The sequence below is a fragment of the Hirundo rustica genome, chromosome 3, assembly GCF_015227805.2.
Source record: "Hirundo rustica isolate bHirRus1 chromosome 3, bHirRus1.pri.v3, whole genome shotgun sequence".
Lineage (NCBI taxonomy): Eukaryota > Metazoa > Chordata > Aves > Passeriformes > Hirundinidae > Hirundo > Hirundo rustica.
In genome coordinates, this window is record NC_053452.1 from 65156061 (window position 1) to 65180191 (window position 24131).

A 24131-nucleotide genomic window follows, 5' to 3' on the forward strand; every position below is an offset into this window, starting at 1 on the left:
TTTGATGGTTCCTTTGGTTTTCTTGTTATTGTTTGGTTTTGTTAGGGGATTTTGTTTTGTTTTGGTTTTATTTGTTTGGTTTTGGTTTTAAGTTCTTGGAAGTATCTTGGCCTAGGATGGCTCTTCAGTAGTTTCAGAGACAGTGATCTGGTATTCCATTAATTGCATCTATTGTGTGTTTCTGTGATGAGATTTGTTCACTTGAAGGTCCTTTTAAGCTAACTTGGTGAAAAAAGTGTTCTTATTATCATTTATTTATTTATTAAAGGGAAACCTTAGGCAAGAAGTTGGAGATAGGAATAGAAGTGTGTAAGTATAAAGACAGCTCCTAATTTGTGTTTAGAATGGTTTTCAAACTGTCAGTTCAGCTTTCAGCTTCAAAGCAGATTTACACTTATTTAGAATCGAGAAGACTCCCAGTTGGCCAATGTCAGCTGATGAAAGAACAGAGGGCTATCTCAGCGACTCTTTTGTTCGGGCTGAAAATCTGGATGCACAGGAACTTATACAGAAATTCTCAGTGGTCTTTCTGTTTTAGAAGGTTCTGAACTTGCCATCAGAACACAAAACCTACAGAAAGGAAATTCAGAGCGGTAATTAAAGCAATATTTTTTTACATACTAAACAGAGAGTATTTTTATAATTTAATGGTAAGCTTTATTTCTTCGGTACAAGTGTACCCATTGATCTGATTTTAAAAGATATTGCATATGAGAAATAACAGTTTTCTTGAAATGTGGCACTGGAGGTCTTCACCACCTCCCTTTTAAGGCCAAGCTCTTTGAATCCCTAACTTATATTAATTTACATTTACATATTGCTGTTCTCTCTAATCAGAAAGTAAGTTTTCTGTGAATGTTAGTGGCACCATTTTGTTAGCTGGATTAAAGTGTGGCAGAGTAAAAATTTCTACCTTTGATAATCAGGTTCCTGTCCTAAACATTATCAACACTTCAAAATAAATTCAAAGATACTCAATTAGTGTTGGCTTGAGTAAAAAGCAGGAGAAGCATTACTGGAATATGCATAGAATGTGGGCAGTGGGAGGGGATGATGGTTTACAGGCAGCTTTGCAAAAATCCCCTTTACTTAATAGAGTACTTTTGAACATGCTGTTCCTGGAATCTCTTTTTGTGGATATATGATAATATGGCAGTAAGGAACATTTGAATACTTTAAAGAAGAAAACTAGACCTTTTCTTTCTTTGGCTATCTTATTTTTTCCCCAGTGGCTTATTTTGACCATAAATCAATAAAACTCCTAAATATTGTGAAGTCAAAGATCTTTTGTATGTACATTCCAAATCAGAAGAACCTTTGTTAGCTCCACACTTCACTGAGGTGCCTCCTGCTAGTGAGCATCAAGTGTCAAGGAGAGCACTCTGTTAAAGAGTTTGGCCTTCTGCAGGGAAATACCTGGAAAATTCTGAGGGCAAACCCTTTTCCTTCAGCTATGCAAATTGTGACTGTTTAATTTTAAAGACACAATATGTTTGCCCCTATCATGAGAGATACCTAAAAATAATCCATTTTGTAGAAGTGTAATTTGAACTGCAATGAAAAATAGATTTATTTTAGGCCACTGTAAGGCAAGGCTGAAAACCCAGTATTTATTACAATGCTCTGTGTGAATAAATGCATTTCTTTTTCTGTGGAATTATAGAAAATTGTAAATAGTAGTCTAAGTCATATGCTCATCTGTATCAGCCTCAGGATTATAAAGCTACTGTCTGCTGCAAATAGAAACAGAGTATTGGCTTGTTATTTTCAGGTTTGTGTAATAAAGATTTTGACATTGTTAGGTCACATTTTCTTTGTCATATAAAATATCATGGTAAATATGTTTTTTATTTATGTTTTCTTGCTTACCAAATGAGTGCAGAAAATTATAAAAATGCATTGTATCTACTTCTGTTGCCCTAAAAAACTAGAAGAGAAAGATTTAGGAAATAAAATTTAAATGGCTTATATTATACTGACATCAAAATCAATCAGTATCTTGAAATTTGCCTTAAAGCAGTCTGTATCTGTCAAAGTTTCATTTAGAGCACTCAAGTGAAATGCAGGTGAATGAGTTAAATGAAAAAAATAAAAGTGATAGACAAAATATAACTTTGTGAGTTTAGGAAATGCAAATAATAAATACCCCTGCATTCTTCTCCATTACTTTTGTCAACTGCATTGTAAACACCACCCCTTATATAATTGCATTTTAATAGTGAGGTGGCCTCAGCTTATGAAATAGATCATTCCTTAATTGTACTTGCATTATGTGTATTGTTAATTAAGAGAATATGTAATTTTAATGATTGCAACAAAATGCTGTTTATATTTAGTTTCTCTTTTCCTTTCTCTTTATTAAAAAGCATTAAGAGTAGAAGAATCCAAAGGTAAAAGGGTACAGAGTCTGGATTAGCAGTGACTACTAGTGATGGGAATTTGCATCAGGATTATATGAGAATGCTTCCACATTATCTGTGATCATGTAGTTATACAGTTAATTCAATTTTTTGCTAATTTATACGTTAATAGAAGTTTGTTCAGTTTATTAATTTAAAACAAATAATTATTAATAAAATCAGAATGGTAGATTCTGTGATCAGATATCACTTGTTGGCTGACTTTTTTCTTCTTTACATTAACTGAGGGAAATTAAAACCTTTCTTTTCTGAGTCCTCTAGGCTGGGAAGGGATGCTCATGAAAAGCTTTTTTGTTTAGCTAGGGAAGCTTTTTATTGTTAGCAACCACATTACATGTGATTTGTAGGTACCTTGGGTAGCTGTAGTGGTGTAGGTGCTCTTTTGATAATCTTTTTGTGGAAAACACTGTAAGGAATGCCTTAGTCCCTGAGTTTTCTTTCTGGAAGAAACTTGACTGCCCTGATGTAATATTTTCCAGTGCCCCAGGCACCAAAGGTAAGCTCTGTATCCAGAAACCCAGAAACTATTTTTTTTTTCTTTTTTTTTTTTTCTTTTTCTTTCCCCCCCCCCCCCAAAAAAAAATGCACTCCCCTCAGTGGAACAATTAGAAGCCTCTATCCTTTAGCTAGACCAAGTGCAGAGGCATCCTCTGTTTACTCATTGCTAATGCCTTTTGTTCAGTTTGCAGAGGCAGTATGCAAAGCTTTGCTTGGCTGAAGCTTCCAAATGCCCTTCGTGTGCCAACACTGACTGAGTGGCTTTTGACTTTAGTTTTTTTGCTAGCCATTGTCTTTATCTGCTGGTCTGGCACTGTATCTGTGTTCTCTTTGAAGTTTAGGGTCTTACTCAAAGCATAATAATGAATAAATAAAATTGTTAATGTAAGCTCTGGTGTTAAATATTTTGAGGCTGTCCCCTGTGATGATGACACTGGAATTGTTAAATGCAAGTTTGGCTTTGGAGTACACTTTTGTTGTACATACTCATTTAGTGAAAAGGAGGTCCTGCTACTGCAAAGAGGTTTCAGTCCTTGTATTATTGCTCTTCAGTTTTTAAGATTTATTCCTGAGAGATAAAAAAAAAATAAAGAAAAGAACCTTACCTTGTCCCACAGCTGAGTTCTCTACAAATATCATGCTATGTATTTCACACTGGCCTGATTCAGCCATGCCTATATCTGCAGAAGGCATTAACTATAAGCCAAAAGAAAACCTTTTACTAAAGATCAGTTTAGTCCTCTATTTCAGCATCATGTCACTGTCTATAGCAGAAATGTAAGTGTTTTGTGTTTAGCTGGGCATTTTATGCTGCATGCAGACATCTATAACTGAGATTGTAGTATAGTTTACTTTAGATTAGCTGCTTTCTTTTTTCTATGTGCTGCTTATAGCCTAAAATTTTATCTTTTTTTGCTGGACTATGTACGGACTGGGTTTAAGTTTTTTAATAGCACTCTGTGTGGGTGCTGTGTTTTTGAATTTGGGACTAAAAGAGTATTGGTACCACACAATGTTTCCACTGACACTGTGCAAGCAACTGCTCAGCAACAGGGCTTTCTTTTTTATCAATATTACCCAGCAAGTAGGCTAGGAATGTGCAAGGGATTGGGAATGAAGACAGCTGGGACAGCTGACCTGAACTGACCAGAGGAATGTTTTATACCATACAGCATCCCTTTCAGTAATAAAAACTGAGGGGCTTGGAGGTTGGTCTTGCAAGTTTCATTGGTCAGAGACTGGTCAGGCACTGGTGGCGAGGGAGTGAGCAGCAGGGAGGGTGCTTAGTTACTGACTCGTGTCAACTCACCATAGACTGTTACAGCTGCTGTATTCAAGTGTAGTATCTTGCATTTTTCACCGCCAGCTGTGCTTTAGCAGATATGCCTGAAGTGAGGACAGAACATCAGAGTGGCTTTGGAAAGAACATACATTATGAAAGTAAGGGGGAATAGTGTATAGTGGTGTAGTGGGAACTGCAGAAAAATACAATCAGGTTTACTATAATAAAGGTCCTGTTTAAGAGAAACATGGTTTCACATTGGAAAAAAGAGCAAAGGACATACTGTTTTGTGTTCTTAAAAGGAACTCATAGAAAAATATTGCGATGTTAATAAGCTATCCTCGTAATATGCATTTTTAGCAACTTAGAGTAAATCATGGTCAGTTTAATTATATTATTTTCAGGCAAAAAAAAAAATAAAGAGACAACATAAAAAATAACAATGCTTATTTACTAACTGATTTATATCCCACAAAGGACCTTTTGTTCTGTCATAATTAAAGAAGTCATTATGATTCCACATACCAAAAAAAGGAGATAACCTGTGGAACAAAATACTAGTTAGAAAGCCTTCTTTTAGATTAGGAATTTCTACAGTGAATATTAGTTGTGAAATTGTAGTTGAAGGGGTAGAACCCAGGGAGTACCTTTCAAGAAAGACTGATAGGGCAGGAATTCAGAATTCAGAACAAAATTACTTATTCCTAGCCTGTTTTCACAAATATGATACGTATTTTGATATTTCTGAATTTCTATAAAATTTCTCTTCTATAAAGGCCTGCCTTCAGATACTCTTTTATTTTATATGCATTGCAGTTTGTTCCTGGGTGTATGGTATATCTTACTAGTAGTGATCACAGAATTATATAATCAGAATTGGAGATGGAGGATTGTGTAGTACAACCGCTCTGCTCAAAGTGGGTTGAACTACAGAGCATTACTCAGGGCTGTGTCCAGTTTGGTTTAGAATTTTGTCAAGGCTGGTGATCCTGCAGCATCTCTGGGCAATTTAATCCACTGTTTTACCACCGTGAGAGTGTATTAAAATGAAAATTCTTGTCTTTCAATTCATGCCCATTGCATCTAGTCCTTTCACTGGGTATCACTGAGAAGAGTCTAACTCAGTTTTCAAACCTTCCTGTTTGATATTTATACACACTGACAAGGATCTCCCCTGAGGATCCTCTTCTCCAGGCTGAGCAGTCACAGCCTCACTCAGCTTTTCTCTATGTCAGATGGCCTAAGCCTTAATCAACTTCTTGGCCTTTTGCTATACCTTCACCAGTACATCCATATCATGCAGTTACTTGGGACCCCAGAACTAGACCCAGCACTCCAGAACCAATAGAGGGGCAGGGTCACCTTCCTCAGTGACTTTTGGTAGCACTCTTCATTACACAGCCCAGGATGGTGCTGGCCCTCAAGGGCATATTTCTGGCTCATGTTCAACTTACTGGCCATCGGGATCCCCAGGTCCCTGTCTGCAAAGCTGCTTTCTGACTGATTGGTCCCCAGCCTGTGCTGTTGCATTGGGTTCTTCCTAGGTACAAGAACTTCATCAAAGTGTATCTTCCAATTTTCAGCAGTATTCAGGTTAGGAATCCTGTGTTCTGCTTTTCAAAGAAAATTTTAAAATGTATCTGAAAAATATATGCTTTGATCTTATTGTGTTGGGTCTGTAAAAGTTTTAAGCACTCTCGTAAGCATGTACTTCTTACAGATGAGATATTGAGATGGGTAGTCTGATCCAATTCTTATGTTCCAAATGCAATTAAAAACAAACAAAAAAGACTCCATAGCTTATGGTTACAAATATACACACTGTATATTGTGGTTTTCTTTTTTTTTTAATTGTAAACTTTAGTCTATACATTTCTGACTTTGGAAGGTAATTAATGGAATATTACATTTAACCAAATAATCTGTACTTCAATAATAGCATTTTTAAATGTATTCTTCCATATAGGTGAAAAATTCATTTGAATGCCCAAGCAGCTGCTTACACTAAATCTTGTATATTTCGTCATTTATTCTACCACTATTCTATCTACCTAATCTTATTTGCTCATGGTTGGTTGGTCTTGTTTTTTTTTCACTCTGCCTTGCCTACCAGAGGAGTTGTTATAAAGCATTCTCAGCTACTAGTTTTCTCCCAAGTGGTTTTTAACTGCTGGAAACTGGTCTTTGCTATTTATCATACTTAACAGAAAAAATTATCCATCTTCATAATGGTTTCAGTGCTCTTTTCTGGTTTTATGCTTCTAAATAATAATAAAAATTGTTCGTTCTTTCTTTCTTTCTTTCTTTCTTTCTTTCTTTCTTTCTTTCTTTCATTCTTCTGTAATTTAGAAAAGTACTGAGAACAAATGGATGTCACAAAATAGTTAATGTAAAAGAAAAAAAGCTGAAGAGTACTGAAACTGAACAGATGAAGTTGTTTAAAAAACAACAGAAAAAAAAAACCTGAGACATATTCTCATTTTAACTGTTTAATCTTTGGCCACAGCTGTATAAATTTGCAGGTGTTAAATTATTAAGAGAATGGCTTATGAATTTTTGCCATTGTCATTAGAAACATACTGGAAATTACAGGGAAGGAAATAAGCTTTGACTAACAGACTATGAATTTAAAACAATGTATTTTGTAGTTCATATCAAATCTTAGTGAATGCAAAATATAATGATGATCAGCCTTAATTGATGTTGCATTTAATGAGTGTGTTAAAACAGGAAATAAAACCAGTAACAAGAATGTTTAGTTACATTGTTTTCCTTGAACTGGAAGCCCTCAATGAAATTATTCTGTTGTGGTCTTATAGTGAAAAGATTAGTTAAAATAAAAAATAATATGATTTGTATTGTTTTAATTCATATTTATATGGAAATATATTGGAGTACTTACCTTGCTAATTTGCCCCAAAGTTATGAAAGAAAATTGTATATAATGTACTTTCTTGTGTACTTGTTATTATTATTAATTTCATTTGCCATTTGTGTGTCTCTGAAAAAAACCCAACCCAGCAGATTTGTTTGTTATGTTACATGTTAAATCTTTTATTGCTTTTGAACTGTGTTGAATTTGATTATAAGGAAGGGCTTAAAAGCCTCTTTTCTAAAGAAAAGATTTTTTTTTACCTCCCTGCCTTCCTTCCCCTTCAGACAACCTAATTCTGAGTTGCTTTACCAGCCTATTACTGTATAATTTCCTTACATTTCACATGGAATGTCTTAATAAGCCTGCATAATTTTTGTTACACTGTGATGTAAACTCAAAAGTAGACTGAGCTGACCAGTGGGTATTTTCTCTGGCTATTCAGTGCACACAAAAAAAATCTGTTGAGACTCATTCTGTTTGCTTAAGGTTGTGCCACTTGAGTGGTTAAAAAGGATATAAAAGTGTTCCTGACCTAGTTGTGTCTGGGTTCCTAGTTGTATATGGGTTTTTGTCAGATACTTCAAGTGGGTTTTTTGTTGTTTTTTCCTCCCCTCCCTTTGTGTTGCAAGATCTCATAAACATGTTCACCCTTGTCTTTCTGTGAGTTGCTGGACTCCTGACTGATGTGCTATCATTTCAATGTGTCCTTCTGCAGGCTGTTAAATGTGCTGTGCTGTGAGCTCAATACCCTTTTACTCTTGGAGACTCAGTATAAAGTGTCACAAGTTTTACTAACTGCTCAGGAGGAAAATGTCACAGAAACTTCAGAAGGACCTGGGTAAGAAGTGATTGATGTAAACGTTATTTTAACTATCAAACTCTTCTAAGAACAAATGAATGCCTTAGTATCTTTAAACATACAAATGCTTTCACTGGCTTTTAATGTCCCTAACTTTCCTTACATGCAGGTATGTTAGCACTCTTAAATTATAAAAAGATACAATAGCCTTCTCTTTCTCCCATGTTCACCCCAAAAGTATAAGAAATAAAAAAGCAGTGATTTTTCTGGTTTTTAGTTGTATTACTCTTGTTTCTTAAACAAAAAAATGTTTAAAACTTCTGGATGTAAATATGCCTTTTAATTTTGCATTTTTTAATGTTATATACTTAATATAAAATCAGGGTACTGTTTTATTGTTCATGAATTAAAGGCATCATCAGTACTTGGGGATTTTATGGGGGAGTGTTGTTGTTGTTGTTATTGTTTGATTTGTAGATTTGTCAACTATCCAACCATTTATTTGTAGCTTAGTCAACTCTCCAGCTTCTGTGACTTTCCACTGCTGTCTTCTAAATGAAATTGCACAGCTCATCCTTTCAAAAGGAAAAAAAGTATTTTGGGGGCAGAAGCAGATAGTCATTGAGTTACTGACATTTTTTTCTTTCTCACGACATGCTGAGATTTAAGTATTTTCCTCTTACTGTTTTTTATATGGGATCATTATAGAACGTAAGTCAAACAGTTGGGTGAAGATGATGGTCATTTACTGTTTGAAGATGAAACATGCTATTTCCCTGCTAAGGCAAAACTTTTATTACGAAACCTGGTGAATAAAATCTGGATTTTACTACTTTCAAAAATTTTCTACCTTGGGCTGCACAGTGATTTCAGACAGCAAGTTGGCTGTTTTTCAAATAATGAATAACTCTGCTTATTTGTGACAGCAGAAGTATACTGGTAGGCCAAATAAGGAGCAAATTTTGATGGACCATTAACTGTCACTGCCCTAATTATATAATTTTTATGTGACATAACAAAACTTAAGAGATTTTCTACTCTTTTGAGTCCAGTAATTGCTCAAATGTTTGTAATCAGTAGTAGGTAGGGAAGCACAAATTTAGAACAATGCTTGGAGACATCTGAAAATGCTTCATGTTTCTGTTTATTTATGGCTTTGTGTATTCCAAGTTGTGTTTTAACTCTGGTGTGCTTCTCAAAATATTCTTGCTTATTAAAGTTTTCTGAATTAAGCAGTCAGTAAATCAAAGTGGTTCTAATTTTTATACATTTGTTGTGTTCTGTTTGGGTTTTTTCCCCCAGAGTTTTTATAATTGATGGTCTGTCAGTGGAGAGAAACCATGTTCTTGTAAGGATAAATATGATTGGAGGACCACAGGAAAGGATTTTGCCTTTGAGAGAATTAGATAAGGTTAGAATTTAAAGTTTACCAGTTTCTTTTTCTGTAACTTCTGCCTTCATTAACTGAATATTTTTGCTGATAATTCAGCATTTCAAAAATTATTTAAGAAATATCAGATCACATTTAGCTTTATGAAGTGTTAACATTTTAAAGAAGTGACACACTGAGAAAACGCATTGCTTCCACTATCTGGTGATTGTCATGTACCTAGGACATACTACATTCAGATGACATGTTTATTTTACTCCATTTTAACGTTACTTTTAAGTGATTGCAATTTGTTTGTGTGTTTTTTAACATATATATTTCTGTGTTTTCTTTACTAGCTTTCCATTTATCTTCATTTTATTTGACATTTTTTCAATGCTTAGGTTTTTATGTGCATTATCTAATACCTGGAGCTTTCATCGATGTTCTAACAATGAAGTAAAGCAACTTTTTTAAATGTTCTACTTCTCACTGGCTGTCAGTCTCATAAAGATGAAATGCAGATTACTGTCAGCACAACAAAGACATCTAAATCAATGAATAAAGTTGGAAATACAGGTTGTTGAGGGTTTTTTAAAATAATTTTAATAAAACTTACAATTTCCTTTATGGTTGAAAAAGGGAACTGTAAAATCAAAACTGTCAGTAGTATATACACCATAAAAACTATATTCTCAAATGCTTTTTGGATTTTTTATCCTTTTTTCTCAGTTATGGCATATCTCATTGGCAATTTTAGTATCAAGCATAATTTTGATGCATAGGAAGTAATTCTGGGAACTGTACCTTTGTGTGTTAATTGAGAAAAACTATTTACTTTTCTGCTAAATTATTTCTGGTCCTGTTTCTAGGGAAGTGGTCTATATCCTTGGCCAATGTTTTCATCGTTCCCTGTGCCAAAGTGCTATCTTGCAGAAATTCCTAGGAAAACTGAATTCAGACAAGGTACGTGGAAAGCATGCATGCAGTGTAGATTTCAGGCAAGTATCTCAGTCAATTTTAAAAATTCCTTCCTCCCTGCACTCTGCTCACCACCCTCTCAGCCCACAGATTATAATCTCATTAAGTGTTTCAGGTTTTTTCAGTGTTGGCTGCAATTGTAGCTAAATAAGTTGGTTTGGTTTTGCTTGTCTGGCTTTGTGCAACTGTCAATCTGCAAAGCTCTGTTTGGTAATCTAATTCTTATGCAAACTTCAAGATTAACCTCCTGGCTCATCTCTGGTGAGTGACTCATAAGGTGCATTTATATCATCTCTCTAGTAACTGAAGCAAGACAGTTTGCTTAAACTGCAGAGTTTTTTGTACACTATTTTCGTGATTCACATCCCTGTGTTTACAGAGCTTGGTGGTGTGTGAAATAGACAGCGTTTAGGATAGTTGGTTTCTACATTGAACATCAATTTGGAATGTGAGCAGACTGAAGAATCCTTTGAAGAACTACCTAGGCCCAGCAGTTTAATTCACACAGAGAAACTGTTTTAAGGTTTTAGTTTGCATAGACAATGCAAAAGAATCTGGTGAATGGTTTGGTAAATAAATAATTCATTGTATTTTTTTATGTTTACTATATCCCTGAGATGAATTTATTATAAATTATTTGTGAATTTCCTTAGCAGAGACAGATTTATAGAACTGATAGAAATTCTACATTAACTGTGGACTACAAAATAGTCTGCTCATATGTATCTGGGAGAAAAAAAATTTAAAAGGCGTTTTTCTGCTTTGACCAGAGGAAATGCCATATAGTTATAAAAGAAGGGAGTTTTCTGTATCTTAGCTTTTTTAATACTGTTCCAGGCTTCCCAAGGCTAGTTTCATAAGACAGCAAATCAGATAATGGTAAAGGGGATGTCTACAAGGAGGCAGTAGTATCACACTTAGGTTGGAAAAGCATATTGTATTGTTATTATTATTAATATTCTCAGAATGTGTTCAAAGGATCCCTCTGTTCTCTTGTTCAGAATAATTCTGTTGCTCTTCATTACCCAGTGGGATAATGAAATAGATACTGCAGTTGTCACTTTTGTGGATGAGAGCCAACTAAGAAAACTTGGGTAAAACTTTGGCTAACAGTAAATTTGCTGAAATGAAGTTTTAAAGGTTTGCAGATGAGTTCAATGAAGAATTGAAATCAAAGAAATATTTTAATTTGGAATGGCATTTTTGATGTTAAAGATAACTGAAGTAAAAGATTGTATAACTGCAAAAAGAACAGAAAGTTTGGTAGTGGAGTCAAAATATTTTGTGTTTGTTGTTTGAAAATAAAAGGGAAATAAACTATTGAAAGTCTTCTATTTCAGTACTAGATGAAAAAAAAACAACAAACCACCAAACTGTGAACATATGATTTGCCAGACAGCAGCTTTCAGTATGTGTAAGTTATTTTGAAAGAAAGCATTAGAATAAATAGACCAAAAATTAAAATAATGAAATTCATAAATTGCTATTGTAGTGCTTGCAAAAAAAGAAATCAAGAGCATGAATAGAAAATGAACTGTATTTTTAAGCACTATGATATAGCAATGATAGACGTTTTCTTTCACAAGAGATTTTAAAAATAAGATTACAAAATGGATCCATGAGTTACATTCACACGAGATCTTACAACTTCTTTTTTATGAATATTCAGAATTGAAGTTGTGTGTTACTCAGATTGCTTGGAGTTTAGAATACTTCTTAAATTACTTGTTAAATTTTCATTCTGCTTTCGTGCAAGGAGATGGACAGGGTTCAACACAGGGTTCAACTCTTGACTTGCAAGAGTTCTGCAGCCATGGTGGGAGTGGGAATGCATGACTGCTTCATTGTGTCTGTTGACAAGGATTGAAAGCCAGCACAATGTCTGTGGTCCCCTGAACCTGTGTTGAGATTTCATGCTGTGGTGTTTCATTATGTAACCTGGGAGGTATCATTCTGGTCCTCTTATTTAGAGTGTTTCTATGACACAAATAATTAAGACTAGTAGATTCTTAGTACTGTTAAAGAATATAGTCTCTTTGGCTGAAAAAGCTGTAACTGTAGGTTTTATTCTGTCTGTCCCAGCCTCTTATTTGTGTCGTCTTTTATTGCTCAAGAGTCATGGACACCTCAAGAGAAACTTACCTTTTCTTTGTACTTTGAAAATGTATCCTATATCCATCACATAATTGAGACGGCAGGTGTAAAACCATAACCTGAGTTGATTTTTAAATTTATTTATATAATAGATATTGGAGATGGCTAGTGAGAGTTAAAAAAAAAAAAAAAAAAAAAAAAAAAAAAAAAAAAGATTTACAGATATGCACTTGAGTATTATACTGCCAACACTTCTGTTTCTAACCCTCCCTCAGATGGAATTGAATGACAGATGCCATAACAGAACATTTTGGAACTAGTGTGGCCAAACTGAGGTCAGGGAAAAGGAAACTTCTTTTCCAGATCTCTGGACTTCATTTATCCTGTGACTGTGTCTCGTATAATGGAAACCATAGATAAAATGGAAAATAGCTTATGAGGTGGCTACTTAAAAGGACTTGTTCACACTGAGTTTTCTATCATGAAAACCCTAGAAGTGGGTAGGGTTTTTTCTCTATAAATTCTTTGGAAGGACAGTGCTAAACATACAACACTGACACTTTATGGTTCAGTTTGGGGTGCAAAGGGAGGAGAACTAATGAGTTATAAGAAAAAGCAAAGCAGTGGTTAACTCTGACAGTGTATGGAACATGTTTCCCAGCACGAAGGACTGAAGGCTGTGTGTATCAGAACTCTCTTTTAACATTCTTTCTTTTATTCTGTGCTATTATAGTGATCACAGACATTGGCAAGTGGATATTTTGACTCACTGAATAAAAAAGGACTCTATTGTAGTTTATGTTGGTAAATTTAGTAACTGCATTGGAATAGTGGAGTCTCTTCCATTTCCTGAGGACACTGAGTAAGCAGATTCACCCAAAAACGTATTTGTATTTGAGGAAAACTTGTAGTGTATCGGTGTTTACATATATGAAAAAATATAAATACATAAATATCTGTCCTGGTTTTGCAGATGTTATGTATTTGTCTGTGTAGTGTATGGGTCTGCAGAAAAGGATTTATGGAAAAATAAATTTGGTTGATGTATATTAATAATTTTGCCCAGTAGTTAGAGTTTGAAAACTATTGGATAGCAGCATATTAATGATTAACTTCTGTCAAAGATAATTTATAGTGAAACTTCAAATGATTTATGCGGATCATTATTTATATGTGGAAATTAATTATGCCATTTCTACCTGTTTACACTGCAGCAAGATACCCTGTTGCTTGTCTTGTTTTAATTGTTCAATTATTATTTCATTAAGGTAATTTGAGGAGGAACTATTAAGTAGTTTTCAAAGAGTGATATAGTCCTTTTACATTCAAGATACAACTGTGAAAAATTTTTTGTTTTACTTGTAATATTAACTATAGTGTAGATTATTAAAAGTTAAACTCTTCTGAAGGCTATTAAACTCTAATATTCACTCTTCTATTTGCACAGAATATTTTTTTCTTTTCTAGTCCTACCTCTGCAATTATGAAAGTTGGTAATGACTGTGACTGAAGAATATTGTCCGTAAATGTCCTGCAATGATGCATTCACTGCTTAGCATTTCCCTAAACTTGGGTACTCCACCATTCATTAATCTTATTTTCTTCTGAACTCATACAGTCCGGAATTGATACCAAAAATCTGTGATTATTTCTTATCAAAAGTATTTTGATAATTTATGTCAGCCACTGTTCTCTGAGTTCTTTGCTTTATACTTCTAACTTGAATGGGAACTTGCTGCCATGTTTCAGGTTTGGTTTCATTGAGGGTTTCTTGTTTGGTTGGTTTTTGTTTGCTTGTTTGTTTGGTTTGGTTTTGTTTTCTAAATCTGATTTCAGCAAGTTTTTTTTCTTTTAATACCTGGTATTAACAGTCTCTTTATATTTTTTCCTAAACTTTCTCTGTCAAAGAATCAGCCATATTATCTTTAATGTCACATAAATTCCTTTATCACCCACACTTCTTTGACTTGTCCTCCTTTTTATATTTGTCTTGGTAATCATGTATGAGTCTGTTGCCTTTTGCTTTTAAGTCCACTCAATTAAAAAAAGATGAAAGAGTAGTAAGGTCTATGAGAAATGCACGTGAGGTTTCCTAAATTATATATCACTAAGGATTTGTTTCTATGTACTAGTCAAATAAATTGTAATCAGGTTGTTTATCTCTAAATTTAGATTTTGAGTAAGATTGGATTTACATGGATTTACAGATCTTAGTTTTTAATCACAGAAAAACACTTCTGCCAAAAAGCACAGTCAGATGAGAAGGGGCTTGTTGCATTTCTTATGTTTTCTAAAGCACTGATGAATTTTTCTGGGTCTTACTTGCTTTAGAAGAGCTAAACAAGCTAGCTGAAGCATTATTTGAAGAAGCAGCATCTTTTAGAAAAGGGAGATCAATTTAAACTTGCTATTATGATGCAGTGGTTCAGATTTAATACATGCATGCAAGTGTAGCTTGTTTATAGTGTGATTTCAGAGCTTCATAAACTAGTAAATGTGGGGGTTTGGGTTTTTTGTCATGGAACTACACAGAACAACCAATGCTAGCACAAAGTAAGTACAATTAAGGGATGGGATGGCAAAATATAACCACATACGAAGAAGAGAGCAGGAGTGTAGCAGATTAATTAAATTGACATTAGCTTCTTTTCAATCATGACCATATTTAAAAGCTTGCTAGCATCAGTAGAGGAAGGTCTTAGTCATTTTCTTCCTCATATTTTCTCTTCTTTCTATTTATTCACTCCATCCCCTGTTCCCTCACCTTCTATCTTTCACGTCATTCAGCAGGTCTAGTATTTTTTCAGGAAAAAATAAAATTTAAGTCATTAATTTAGGATAACTAGTGAACTCATTTAGTGACAAACCAGAAAAGAGAAGAAATAAAAGCAGGACTTCTGTTTCTTGGTGTTGGTGAGTTTAGAATACCTCTAGTGGTAGTGATAGTGTGACAGCCTGCCCTCAGTAACACGCAATATGTATAGCCCAGAACTGTGTTGTTGCTTAAGTTTCAGCTACGAGGTAATACTGTTGGACAAGTTATAGTTGCCTATTGAATTGTGAAAGTGAGCTGGCTTTTTTTGATATCATGGGTTTTTGTAAGCAGTTGTAATTCCAAAAAAACCCCAAGGTTCTGGCTTTTTTCTTTTTTTGCACTGTGATGACCTGCTGGCAGAAGTGATAGTCCACATTTAATGACAAGTTAAGGGAAGCAAGGGGTTTACCTGGAAGAAAATAAGCTGCACTATGATACCAGTTACAGTTTGTAATGGTTGTATTAAATACTTGACTGCACCACAGCATCTTGGTTGCATGAGTCTCTCGTACGTTGACTGATAAAATCTCAGCTTGTAGTCTCTGATCCTTGTCTGCCAAACTGAATTACTGCAATCCTTGGGGAAGTAAAATAACTGTTTAACTTATATCGAGGAGTGTTGCTTTGCAATTCTAGGATTTTCTTCAATGCTCACCTGTTTCAGAAATAAAAAAGAGCAGAGAACGAACTAGAAATTATACTGATAATACCGTAAGAGTGAAATCCTTCTTCACATTAAATTTTCATAAGTTAAGCTGTTCTAAGCATCACTGCATGTTATTTGGGAAGATACTGAGAACATATTTATTTGAGGATAACAAAGAAATTTCAGGCTAATTAATTTGGGGTCATGAATGATAATAATTCAGTTACTGTAATAAGATTGTTTTGAAATGTTATGTATTGTATAATAAATTCCAATGACAGGGATACAATATACTAATTAGAAATCATTAGGGTCTTTAGATGATCTTAAAATAAACTGCATGCAAAATCATAATTCTGTTGAAAATATTCTAATAATCTTAAAATACTTAAAATTGTTTGAAAACAGTGTTTTGAAATAGAAATGCTATAAGGAAGTAAAAGTAACAGCAAATATTCTAAATATCTATAGACTGGCTCAAACAAGTGTTGACGCTTGTCCTGGTTTAGGGCAAATTTGGGAGAAAACTTCCAAAGGGGTCCCTCCAGAAACCAGATTCAAGTGGCCCCTATCCCCACCAGTTTGGGAGAAAAAAATCTTCAAGAAAAATGGAAAAAACTGTTTATTTAACAAGCAAAGTACTCACAAACATGAAAAAGAACAATATTAAACAGTGGAACCTCTCATTGTTTGGAAGAGATGGCAAATTCAGAGAGTCCTTTTTCATGGGGTGTAGCTCGGCTCACTCAGTCTCTTATCAGTCCCTCTGGGGCTGGAAAATGCCATCCCGGGCCCTGGTGGGCCACAGGTGTGAGCTCCCGGTGCTCTTCTGCGTTTTTTGGTCCAAAGCAGGGCTGATCAGTTCCAAGAAAAAGAAAAGCCACAGTCTGGGGAACTTCTCTGCCTCAGCTAGCTAAAAACTAACTAAAAAAGCAAAGGAGAGCTCTCTCCTGCTGTCCATGCTGCAGACAAGACAGTCCGTGAGAAGGAATGCATGGGAGCAAGCGCAGTTTCTGCAAACAAACTGTGTGCTTCTTCTTTCACCCCTTCACTCTCACAATGAGTCTTAAAGGTGCAGAACTTAATATCCAGCATAAAGAGAACAGACAGTTGGGGATACAAACATCATAAAGTCACCCTAGGACAATGTTTTAATGACAAGTCACCTTTTATGACAGCATTAATTTCTATAGTGTCCAAAATGTAGAAACAGGAAAAAGGAGATCTTGTGAGGTATAAAGAATGTTCATCACCCTAGTGAATACTTAGTAATAGTGTAGGTTGCAGTCCTTTCATATGGTAGGAACTGCATGGTCCAACAGCAGAGGGATTGTACACTGGAGCAAACACATGTGTGTGTGTTCAGCTGGAGTGAATGCATGTGTGCATTTGCCTTGTCTCAGGTACTATCTTTATTTTTCCCCTTAAGATGGCCAGAAAGTATTTCATAGCAGCATCAATATTCTGGGAGCCAAGTTACCTGGTAGCTGCCCAAGTGCCCTGGCAGCCAGGAGGGCCAGCTGTATCCTGGGTACATCAGGCACAGCATTGTCACCTGGGAAAAGAGGGAATTGTCCCACACTACTCTTCACTGGGGCAGCCTCACCTTGAGTGCTGGGGGCAGTTTTTGGGCGGCACAATATAGAAAAGACATTAAGCAATTAGAGAGTGTCCAAAAGAGGGCAGCGAGGATGGTGAAGGTCTTGAAGGGGAAGCTTCATGTGGAGTGGTTGAAGTTACTTGGTTTGTTCAGCCTGAAGAAGAGGAGGCTGAGTGGAGACCTCACTATGGTCTTCAGCATCCTCATGAGTGGAAGTGGAGGGGTGGGCACTGATCTTTTCACACTTGTGATCAACGACGAGACTTGAGGAAATAGTATGATACTTAGGGGAGGTATAGCTTAGATATCAGGAAAATACTATTCATCCAGAGGGTGGGTAGGTACTGGTACAGGCTTCCCAGGGAAATGGTCACAGCAACAAGCCTTTATGAGTTCAGTAATTGTTTGCATAATGCTCTCAGGCACATGGTGTGACTTTTGGGATGCTCTGTATGGGGCCAGGAGTTGAATTTGGTGATCCTGATGGGTCGCTTCCAACTTGGCTTATTCTATGACTGTATAAGAGAAAAACAAAAGCTATGCGCACAGACAAAGCAAAGCAAGGAATTAATTCACTGCATCCTGGTGGCAGGCAGGTGTTCAGCCATCTGCAGGAGAACAGGACCCCATCACCTGTAATGGTTACTTAGGGAGACAAACGCAATCACAGAATCAACGAGGTTTAAAAGACCTCAGGTGTCATTGAGTCCAGCCTTTGACTGAACACCACCATGCGAACCATCATGTCAACATCACTCAGAATGTGTTCCTCCCTTTCTTCTTTCTTTCCCCTGCTTTATATACTGAGCATATCATATGGTGTAAAATATCCCTTTGGTCAGTTTGGGTCACCTGTCCCAGCTGTGTCTCCTCTCAATTTTCCATGCTCTGCTTACACAGATCTCTAAAATATCACTAGATTATCAACTCTGTGTTCAGCATAAATCCAAAACATAGCCCCATACCAGCCACTGTGAAGAAAATTAATTCTACCCCAGCCAAAATAAGCACAAAAGCCCATCGGTAAGTAGAATGAATATTCCTGTTTTGTATAAAGTAGAATGTCATCAGCTTTAGGACTGCTTTCCCAGTTTGTCTTAGGAGAAGGCATATTTATGTAGTATGACCTTATGAGGGCTGCCAAAAATATATATGGCAGTGGAGTTGGGGTACGTGATCTTTGAGGTCCCTTTCAACTCAAACTATTCTGTTAGTATATCATTATAAAATTATAGAATAACACTGATTTTTCATTTCTTATAGATAAAGATCTTGACAAGCTCTTGAAACTCTTAAAAAGTCCGGACAAGCCAACCAGGTGGGCAGAAATTTGTAGAAAACAGTTCTGCAAAGTCATGAAAACCAGACCAGATAGCATCGGCGGACCAAGTGAGTGTGACTTAAGAAGTTTAACAAAGAAAGCAGGCAAAAGACCTCTAATAAGCAACCCTTCTTGTTATTTTCACTTAGGAGTACATTATCTATACAAGTATTCCATAATTTTGTGTTGATTATGAAAACTATTTGAATGGGATTTTCCCAGAAAACAAGGTTTATGCTTTTATGTCCTATTTTTCTCTTTACCACTGTTATCCCTCTATGTTGTCAGTGAAAGGCTTCTCTTTATATTATTTAGATAAGGAGTTAATACAGCTGGCTGTTGCAAAGCTCTTCAGGTGTTCTGTATCTGCTTGGAGATATTTCAGAAGCAGCAAAATATCTGCAGCTCTGTGGTTTGAAACATCATGTTCACTGAATCCTTTTTACAAGAGATGTCTGTTCTGCTGTGTATCTTTTGCAGCATGCAAAACTCTCCCAAATTTCAGAGGAGTGAGAGACTTCAGTCCAGATGCCCAGAAATCAAAGCTTTCTCTGTTGTTAGAGATGGAGCAATCTCTGCTTTACAGAGCAAAGATGCACTCTTGTGGTTTCTGTACTGGGCCTGTTCTAAGGGGGACTGACACTAGCAGGAGCCAAACCTGAATATAATAAGCAAAGACAACCTTAGATTCAAGGACTGTATAGTGTGATGTGTATTGATTTGTTTAAAATATTCTGTGATCTGGTGTCAGGATTACCAGATGCTGAATCTATAGAACCTGCTTGAACTCCATCAAAAAATTCTTGGGCAAAGTGTACAGTATCAATATCTCTAATTCACCCTTCCCATGTTGATTACTCTCCTATTGACTCGGTCAATACTTTAGTGCTAAATGCTCTGTTTGGGATGTCCTTAGACTGGTGTTTTCTCTGCTAAAGCATCACCTCTGACTGTAGTTTTTAAGTAATTTCTGTGCTCAAACATCAAGAAGGCTTTATTGAACTGCTAAAAGTAGATACAAACTTTTCTCAGGCTTGTATGTCTTTTAATGCATCAGGACTCAAAGTCTGGGATTTTCTTGGTCTCCTAAACACAAAACATTGTAGACAACCAGCTCCTATGATCTGTTTTTCTAAGCACAATAAGCTATGACAAAGACATTCTTTCAGTCATTCCTTCCATTAAGGTGCCACAGATTTGTGGGCATTAGGGTGTATAGTTCCTTGTTTTCTTCAGGTCACCTACCAGCTAGAGAACCGTGGGGAAAGCCTTTAGTCAGGTTATGTCTTGGCTTCTTTTAGACTAATCTCTACAGTACTTGTGGCCTCCCTGAAGTGTCTTTAGTACATCTAGAAAAGAGCTTTCTGTGTATTGGCATCAAAGCTTTGGCAGAAAAAGAAGCAGGCAGATCAAGTCCTCTGAACAATAGCTTAATTTTATGTAGAAAATTATTACTCTTTGTGAATCTAGGCTTAGCACAGTGCATGTTCAAATAGTTCATGACTGACAGGTGGCTTGCGGTTTTGGGGTTTTTTGGTTTTTTGAACTAGAACCTCATCTTGACTATTTTATCCATGCCTTTTACAATTATCTCCTCCTTTTTGTCCTTGACTTACAGCAGAAGGCCTTTCTGTTGTTTTCCATTCCAGCAAATTCTTTTTTCCTTTGTTCCCAGTTAATGTTGTATCCACAACTGACTTCTGTGCAGATTCAACATCCTTATTACTCTCCCCTTTTAGGAGACTTTAAACCCAAAGCAAAATAAATTAAGGGTGTTGCAGAGATCATATCAATTATATGCTAACATTCTTCCCTTCATAAAACAATATTCCATTCCCAAATCCTATTCTTTTCAAGCTTTATATTCATAAGTGATGTGGATAGGGTGAGTAAATTCAGCTAAAATTACTTGTTCCATAGAGTCTTTCAGATTTTCCATCACCTATCTCCCTGAGGATCTGGATTTAGATCTCCAACATTCTTTAGGGCCTATTAATTTAGTTTTTACCTAATAAAAACCAATCAACCAAGAAAAGAAAAGATAGCAGCTCTTGAACTTGCATGTGAGAACTTACTGTAAAACATAGGAATTTTCTTCAGCTTTTGTAAGTGAAATGTTTGATGGAAGCAGAGTTGTTACAGTCAACACAGTGTTTTGGAATCCTTTAATATTTTGTGAGCTCTGCATCATCTGAGATAGTGCTATCAAAACATGTCGACAAAAATTACAATGATCCTTAGAGGCAGCGTCATTGTGATGTATATGTGCTGCAGCCTTTAGCAATTTAGCAATTGCAACAAAAAGTTGAAGCTTACTGCGGGACTTTCCCCATAGGATAAAGAACCCATGGCTGTTGTGTGCTGTCATAGTGTTTTTAGTTCAGGATAACAAAATGCTGATAGTGTATTTCCAAAAGATGTTTTTAGAATAATACAAAATAGATATTTACCTTTTTATGTGCTTGATTTTCCAAGGAAGCTTGTGTCAGAATTCGAGTGGAACAATGGGTCTTTATGTTATGCAGAAAGAATAATTGCAGATCAGACATTCTTTCTTCTCCCCCCAAATCAGTTTGGAGCCACTGTAAGCAGTGTGAGTGCATGTGAATGTGTGTTCAGGTGTCTAAAGATTTGGTTTGGATTTGAAGGATCAATAAAGAAAGTACTTGTATATTGATATAACATATGCAATGTTCATCTCTAATGGAAGCACTGCCAAAATTTTTATCTCGTTTTCTTATTTTCAGAAAAAATATAGGTTATTTGTCATTTTAATGTACAGCAATTCAAAGTCCTTCTTGTTGTTGCCATCAATAATGGAATTGGTAACTCTGTTCTTAGTATTCTTATTAAACTGAAGTATGGTTGACTGAGTTGAAAATTTCTGACACTACTCCTGCAAAAAATTAATCTGTCCAAGACTTTCACTCTTGAATTTCTAGCCTCTAACAGAAGTCATAGAATCACAGAATCAGCTGAGTTGGAAGGGACCATCAGGGATCATTGAGTCCAGCTCCTGGCCCTGCACAGGACCATCCCCAAGAGCCACATCTTGTGCCTGAGAGCAGAACTGCTGTTTAAAGAATCCTTTATATTTTCTTTCAAACTCCTCTGAAACATCTGGATCATAGAATATGACATAGTAACACTAATTATATTAGAGGATTTTAAAAAGTCTGATGCTTTTAGCATTTTTTGATCATTTTGGTTTAAAACTTTCAGAGTAGGAATTAGGTTACTGCTCCTGGTTGTTACCTATTGAAACAGTTTTAACCACATGCCTTTTTTAGAGCAGTGTTCTTATGCAGTTTTGAAGTGTTTCAATTACCTTCCTTTTGTACACTAGCTCTTCAAGGAAAAAGAAAATCCTGCAGGAATGTAGGTGTCTTATAAGCATATTGCAGTAATTTGAGAAACTTAAAAACATTTCTGTGTATTTTGTATATGATCACATACAGCTAAATTAAAATTCTCTTTAGTTTGTGTGTAAAAATTAAGTTTCCATTAGATGATTACTAGGCTCTTAAAAACTTCTGTATTAATACAGCCAAGCTATGATATTTTAAGAAAATCAACATTTTCACTGTGTTGGTAGGCCACTAAAACTTCACCTGAAAATCTGGGCTTTTACAGCAATACTGACTGTACTGCACAATGAACCTGCCTAAATGTATTTTGTCTAGTTTTCCTGTTAAATGAACAATCACTGAACCAGTTTCTACAGTGGTGTCCAAGTGGCAGCAAAATGACTTAATATTAAAAGACAAAAATTAAAATGCTTACTTGTCATTTCAAATGGACATTCATTTGGAAAAAGCAGCGTCTTGTGAAAGCCCTCAATTTATGTATTAACCACATGTGTTTTGAGACACATTCTTGTGTGTCTTTGTCTCTCAAACTTGATTAAAATATTTTCAAAGATCCTGATAGGCACTTAGATAAATACTTTCAAATGATGGAATTCAATTTAGTGCTTGAGTTTCAAAATATTGTTTAGCAGTTGAACTGTCACTTCTCCTATTAACTCAAGCACTGAATTGAAGTATTCTTCTGCTAGGTCAAGCAGGTTGATGCCTTCCAAAAAGGGAAGAAATGAACAATGTCCCGACTTGGTTTAAATTTTCTGAATTGTGGGATATTTCAGTCTAAACATAGTTCCTGTTTATTAATATAGTATAGTATAGTATAATATTAGTATAGTATAATATTAGTATAGTATAATACTTCAGTAATCACCACACTAATAGTCATACAGTAAATATATAGCTAGTTCTAAATTTGAAGTCTAATTTCTGCTCTTTGCTGTCTAGAGTTTCAGGAATAGACACATTTGCTCGTTTTACGCAAATGTTTGTTATATAGTTTGTGGGCCAAATTCCAGTAAGCATATTAATGAGGATTAGTGAGTTTGCCTGTTCTTCAAAAAAGAATAAATTGTTACTCTTCTGTAAAGTAAATTGCTTTTTTTAGCCCTATGTGTTTTATTAACCGTGATTAATGCTATGTTATATTTAATAGTAGTTTCTTTTCACTATAAGAGTGTATAAGAATATAAATTACTCATGTAGGTTTTTCATTTTATTCAGTAGTCCTTTGCAATGTAAAATTAATTTTGTTACTGTTGGAGTGGGAACTCTATTGGTAAATTCATGTTTAGCTTTTGTACTAAAACTTCTTCAGCATTACCAAAATGCAAACTTTTTAAAACTTTTTTTGGACTCATTCAGTGCAAATTAATTTCTGAAAATTCTGTTTTAGGCAATTAATCAAGATAAAAAAAAATTGTGATTTAATGTCAGTATGTTAGCCTAAAATAATTGGAAGAATTAATTGTCCTTATTATATATTTTTCTTCACTGTTCTTCTGGCATAACAATCATCAGACTGTGGGCAGAGGTTCTGTCTTTCTCCTCCTCCTCATTCCCAAAATGTACTTGTACTGCTCTTGTACTGCTTGTGTCAGTTTTCCTGTCATCATGGCTAGCTCAAGAGGTTTCTAGTTTTCTCCATTGCCTCCTCCAGCATGTGTTGTTGCTCTGCCTCACTTGTGCTGCTGCAGCTGCTCCTGCCACTGTCTGCTTAAACAGTAGTGATACTGGGTTCTTTATGGTCCCTTCCAACTTCTGCCATTCTATGATTCTGTGAACTATTCAGTTTAAAACCAGCAAACCCACCTGGGCAGTGGGTGCCTGGAGTTATGTGCAAGAATGGGGAAACAGGAGCTGAAGCTTCATTGCTATTAACTGAAAGTGCTGCCAGGGCAATGGTAACATCGACTTTAAATGAGAAATCCCACAGGTAGCAGCAGTTGTTTCTCTCTAAATACGCTCCCTTGCCTTGCATTCTTGTGAGAAGTGTCAGTATACATACCTGTATGCTTTATATCCTATGATGGAGCCAACAGTGGCTGTTTCAGGGTAGCATTTACTTA

General features: G+C 35.6%; 1 protein-coding gene across 6 annotated transcripts in view; it reads left to right on the forward strand.

Annotated features, from left to right (window-relative positions):
- The window catches only part of TBC1D32 (TBC1 domain family member 32), a 74251-nt gene that overhangs the window by 31216 nt on the left and 18904 nt on the right, over positions 1–24131 (forward strand). For 5 of the 6 annotated variants that reach the window (XM_040060311.2, XM_040060309.1, XM_040060312.1 and 2 more), the window contains 4 exons: positions 7791–7913; positions 9177–9285; positions 10116–10209; positions 18643–18768. In XM_040060311.2, coding sequence (XP_039916245.1) covers positions 7791–7913; positions 9177–9285; positions 10116–10209; positions 18643–18768 — 452 coding nt within the window. The remainder of the gene's footprint in view (positions 1–7790; positions 7914–9176; positions 9286–10115; positions 10210–18642; positions 18769–24131) is intronic. The other variant, XM_040060313.1, reaches the window with a different exon arrangement.